Raw genomic sequence first — 5,781 nt, forward strand, 5'->3', positions numbered from 1 at the left:
TTGCACTTTTACCTTAGCGCTAGGTATGCTCTTGGTTGCTTGTTATTGCAGAAAATGCACTTATAACCTCTGGTGATTAGTAGCTTTCGTTCCCTACCTTTGTTGATTGTACTTATTGTAAGTCGCTTTGGATAAAAGCGTCTGCTAAATGACTGTAATGTAATGTAATGTACCTCGCTTCTGCATTCTGAGAAACCCTAGTCTGGGAGACTTCGCCTCAGAGCCTGGACAGCAGGGGCGCGGCCACTGCGTTCTGATTCAAATCAACAGCCAATGAAGAAAAGGGGGCGGGATCCACATGCAGTGGGTGTTGCATGTAAATAGGAGCGACGGAAAGCAATTTCTCCTTGAGAAATTGCGGCCGCCATTGTTGTGTACTGCTGTTTGCCTCTCGTCGGACTGTTTAGACGAGTTGCACAGCTCTCAGACCGGTCAGATTCTGAGCGTAAGTTACATCCCGCCCACAAATACCAGGGTTCTGGCCCAGCAGTTTCCTCGCCCCTCCCGTTTGTATGCGAGAGCTGGTGAAAACTTCTGGGATCTCAGATTCGATCGAGTGCACGTCTCCTCCGTGTCTGTGAGCTCTCCTCTCCTGCCAGGCACAGCTGTGCTGACGTGATCCTCCCAGACCACCGGAGCTGTTGCTGGACCACGACTAGCTTATCGTTGGCAGAAACCTGTCATTCTCCACATTTTGACTTTTTGTGTTTTTTTTCCGTAAACGCCCCAATTTGAGCATCCTACAGCGTCACACAAAAGCATCAAAAGTAGCAGTTCCACAAGCTTGTTGAGCTTCAGCTGCTGCGGAATCCTGAAATGTAACTGTTTTGGACATAATGAGGTTTCCACCTAACAGAGACGTTATTTACAAGGGTTTAACTCATACCTAGAACACCCCCATTTAGCTGAACCCCCCCTGTGGAAATTTGCTTGGTGCTGCTGGTGTGAATACAGTGTAAAGCTATATTGTTATGAACTGACCTGAGGTGCTGTATGGGGAGTGCTATGCTGTAACCATGTTGCCCCCCCTGCAGGTTACAGGGGTGAACTGCAGCATTGTGAGTGACCCAGCTCAGCTGAAGAGCAGACAGAGAGACGTAAGACTGCTCCACCCAGAGGACATGATGCACACTGACACACTGGTGAGACACATGTGGGATTTTATACATCGTTGCTGTCGGGCCAAAACCTTGTATCTCCATATTTCAACTTCTTTAGGGTTGTTCGTAAATTTGCCATACTTGGTTGTACAACAGCGTTGTGCAAACCTAGTGAAGAATAGACGATCTGTCAGCTTATAGAGCAACACACTCTCACTCCCCAAACGGCCTATAGTGACTTCTTGGGACAAATGTGACCAAACACCAAACGACTGGAAGGAGGTACTCTGGGGGTCATCTGGTGCCATCACGGGCACTTCCGCACTCCAGTGCCCGTTCTTTTAACGGGTTTGAGAAGGCCACTTCCGCATGGAAGTGGCCTTCTCAAACCCATAAAAAAGAACAGTCAATAAGACGGAGGGGCGCCGTCTACAGCGGATTTGAGCCACGAGCGAGCCGAGCGCTGCGAAGTCCGCTTCAGCCGACACAGCGCCGTTCGAGTTATGCCCCGAAAGGGACATAATCGTAACTCATATCCCCCCTAGTTAACATGTGCCGTCGCGGGTAACCCCTTCCAGTCATTTGGTAAAATCCGTCCCAAGAAGTCACCCGTTTGCCGTCTTGGGAGTGAGAATGCGTTGTATAGAGCTGTTATGTTTTTCAAACATTTTGAAATTGTAATTGAAAGTTTAAGTGGTAAAGTGTGTCAGTGGGTTTTATACATATTTAACCAGTCAAAAGTATTATCAAGACCTCGTGACTAAATAATGGCTACATTGGATCCATTGGAACACAGGTTCTTTTTTTTTTCAATTTCCTGAAAAGTAACTGTTTTGGACATCCACCCGACAGCGACGATATATAGTATATAGCAGGTTGTATTGTACAGAGGTTTAATATGATATTGGTTTTGACTAGGCAATTTCAGGTTTTCCTACTTGTGCCATTCAGCGGAAAGAGCGAGAGAAAACACCCAAACACAATCTGTCAGTGTTTGAGCGTGTTGATGTTTGTGTATTTATTTGTGTTTCTATGTTTTGATGTGTGTGTGTGTGTGTGTGTGTGTGTGTGTGTGTGTGTGTGTGTGTGTGTGTGTGTGTGTGTGCGTGTGTGTAGAACTGCAGCAGGTCGTGGTGTACGGAGGTGGTGTGTGACGTGCAGGAACTGCTGAGAGGCCAGGCAGCGCTCGTCCGCATCAGCCGCAGGGTGCACGATGAGTTCTTCCGAAAGGTGAGATACCACACACACACGCACACGCACGCATGCACACGCACACGCACACGCACACACGCACACACGCACACACACACACACACACACACACACAAGGAAACAGGATAAACACGGGAAATTGGCAGTGATGACTAAGAAGTGAGCAGACAAAATTGGAACTGGAACACTATAAAACTGAAGCTGATACTGTAGTAGATGGATACTCTCTCCTCATTGGCTGAAACTGGCAACCCACCTCAGAATGTATTTCTCTTAACTGAACAAACACTCTCAGAATCAGTATATAGAGCTTTAACCTTTTGAACAGAGTACGTTTTTTTTTCCCCAAAAAAATATAACTTACACTATAGCTACCTTTAATATGCTCAATGGATGTTATTTCATGTACTATATTAATATGTTTAATATATGTTGTGCTTCCCTCTAGGCCAAGTACAAAGCAGTGAGGATAGTAGGAACATATCAGCTCGCTGCCCAGGAGTCTAGTGTGATCACCCTGGGCTCAGGCCCTATCGTAAGAGAGGTATGAATGTTGTGTTCAAACCTCACCATTACTGCAATGTGTGTGTGTGTGTGTGTGTGTGTGTGTGTGTGTGTGTGTGTGTGTGTGTGTGTGTGTGTGTGTGTGTGTGTGTGTGTGTGTGTGTGTGTGTGTGTGTGTGTGTGTGTGTGTGTGTGTTTATGAATCGTGTGTTAATATTCCTCGGTGTTGTCCTTCCAAAGCACTTTGTAATCTTCTTAATTCTCCTGTCGTTCTCATTGGTTAAGACGGTACTGGAGGTGCTGAAGGGGCGGTCCATTCCCATCTCTCTGTGGATTCTGATTGGTAGCATCATCGGAGGCTTACTGCTATTGGCCCTCATCATCTTCATACTCTGGAAGGTAACATAATGCTACAGTAAACATCAGCAACTATAGGCTGCATGATTCACATCCTTCTGACACTTCTACAGGATCACTTGTCAAACACATATTCATCTTATAGTATCACAGGAACACATTTCCATCTATAGCAATGCTCAGGACACCCGGCAAAGTAGGGGACTGAACACTGTGGCCGTGAAGTTGATTTAATAACGTCATAAAAACATCAATTCTTAGTTTTTTTATACATTAGAATTTTCACTGCCATATTTTTCATAATAACCATTCCACATCAATGTGACTGTTTTTTACTAGCGAGTGTCTACTTCACATCAACCCAGTATTTTGGCGCACCGTTTGGGAACAACTGGTTTACAGCCAAAGACTCCTAGTGGCTCCCACTGTACACGTGGAACAATTCTGAGGAACCTTGAAAGATCAGGGATAGTAGAATTTCAGATTAAATTATGTTCCGGATTGCTTCAGAATCAACGTTGTAACATCTTAATAATGTCTTAACATTTCATCAGCTCAATATTTTGTGTTAAAACAAGGGACACACAAGATATGTCAGGAAGTGTTGATGTAACACTGAATGTCTTTGTATGAAACAGTTAATTCATTCATTCCTCCATATTTCTACCAGCTTGGCTTCTTCATGCGGAAAAACAGACCAGAGGACGCTGACCACGAAGATTAGCCCCTCCTACTGCAGCTCCTACTGTTACCATGACAACACTCGTCTTCTGTTTGTGACAACAACCAGAAAGATGGGAGTCCCGCCCATAGAAATAAAAGCATGGACTGGACATTTCCATCTATAGCAATGCTCAGGACACCCAGAAAAGTAGGGGACTGTGAACACAGAAGTAAGGCACTTAATCTGTCCTATCTGTACTTTTATATCTATTGGTTCTTTTCGACTACAAGAGCTAAGCGAACCATGCCGCGTCGTGTAACGGCTCGGTTTCAGATAAGGTTCTCAGAACCTAATTTGGGCCCTGCTCAGGAGGTGGTACTAAACCTAAGTTCTTTTTTTTTTGTATATTAATTTTTATTGGGTTTTTTATAAGACAAGACAAAACAAGACAAACAAACACCAGACTATAATGTGTAAGCATGAGTAATTAACCTATCTTAATGAGGTAATATATATAGGCAGAGTACAACAGACCACAGTATGCAGTTGGACACATCAACACTCGGGCTTAGAAAAAAAACAAAAACAGAGCAATCACACTGAGTCGAGGTGGGACACGACAGGACCCCATATATATTCGAATGTTGCCAGACTGTCCTGTTTGTTGCAACGAAGCCTCTCCAGGTGTATCAACGATATGAATTCATTAAGCCATCTGGTGAAGCAAGGAGCGGTGGCGTTTTTCCACTCTGTCAGGATAATTCTTTTTGCAACCAGTGTGCCCAGCATAAGAGTCTGCTGGACAGAGTACGGCAGGTCAAGAGAGACTTCAGAGCAACCGAACAGGGCAGTTAGTGCGTCAGGTGCGATGTAAAAACCATATACTCTACTGTACCATGAAAAAATGTTTTGCCAAAATAAAACAATCCTTGGGCAAGACCAAAAAGTGTGACCCAACGTGCCCTTGGAGATGTTGCATCTATCACAAGTATCGGAAACAGTTGGATACATTTTATTCATCTTGACCTTAGAGTAATGTAATCTGTGCATGACCTTGAACTGGACAAGCTGCAACCTGGCATTGACTGTGCTCAAATGAATCCTTTTCAACCCCTCGCTCCAGATCTCATCAGTCAGTTCAACACCAATATCAGCCTCCCATGAGGTCTTGATATGAGTTGTTGATGGAATAGCTAACTTGGAGAACAGTGAGACAAATTTGGATATTAAGTGTTTAGAGTTTGGATGGTGTTTCATTAAAGCATAAAAACAGTGTTCCTGAGGTATATTTTCAAAATTATTGAAATGATTTTGAACAAAATGTCTAACTTGTAAATAACGAAAAAAATGGGCATGTGGAAGAGAAAATGCTTCTTTCAGCTCTGTAAATGATGCAAAATGGTTATTAATATATAGGTCAGAAAAATATATCAGGCCATTTTCCTTCCAACATGAAAAAGCTGTATCTGACTGAGATGGAATAAAATTATGATTAGAACAAATGGGAGAGTGTACTGACAGATCGGGAACTGAGAGCACTCGTTTTACCTGCTTCAGAATTTTGAGTGAATTTGTCAGAACAGAATTGTCTCCAACTAGGTGTGCGGGATACTCCTTAGAGGAGAACAAGAGAGCTGAAAGTGAGCTATTCTTCACTGCGTGAGATTCGAACTGGAGCCATTTGGGAGCATCAGAGGGAGTTTGGGGAAGCTGATCTTGCCAGTAAATTAAAACCCTGAGATTGGTTGCCCAATAATAATGTTGGAATACAGGGAGGGAGAAACCCCCCAGTAACTTAGATTTTTGTAAATGACTCTTTGAGATACGGTTGGTTTTGTACCCCCAAATAAAAGACATTATTATAGAATCAATCTTTTTAAAGAATGACAATGAGAGCTTGATTGGAATGTTCTGAAATAAATACATAAATCTGGGAAGGGAAAC

At 43.5% G+C, this 5,781-nt stretch overlaps 1 protein-coding gene across 1 annotated transcript in view; it reads left to right on the top strand.

The window, feature by feature from the left end:
- The window catches only part of LOC311041900 (integrin alpha-10-like), a gene marked incomplete at its 5' end in the record, with an annotated part of 21,237 nt that extends 17,019 nt beyond the window's left edge, over nucleotides 1–4,218 (top strand). The window contains 5 exons of the mRNA XM_084052382.1: nucleotides 1,035–1,142; nucleotides 2,217–2,330; nucleotides 2,761–2,856; nucleotides 3,102–3,215; nucleotides 3,844–4,218. Of these exons, the coding sequence (XP_083908508.1) occupies nucleotides 1,035–1,142; nucleotides 2,217–2,330; nucleotides 2,761–2,856; nucleotides 3,102–3,215; nucleotides 3,844–3,897 (486 nt within the window). The 3' untranslated portion in view covers nucleotides 3,898–4,218. The remainder of the gene's footprint in view (nucleotides 1–1,034; nucleotides 1,143–2,216; nucleotides 2,331–2,760; nucleotides 2,857–3,101; nucleotides 3,216–3,843) is intronic.
- Nucleotides 4,219–5,781: the final 1,563 nt, after the last annotated feature.

This window comes from Gymnoscopelus microlampas (genome assembly GCF_963454915.1).
Source record: "Gymnoscopelus microlampas genome assembly, chromosome: 3".
Lineage (NCBI taxonomy): Eukaryota > Metazoa > Chordata > Actinopteri > Myctophiformes > Myctophidae > Gymnoscopelus > Gymnoscopelus microlampas.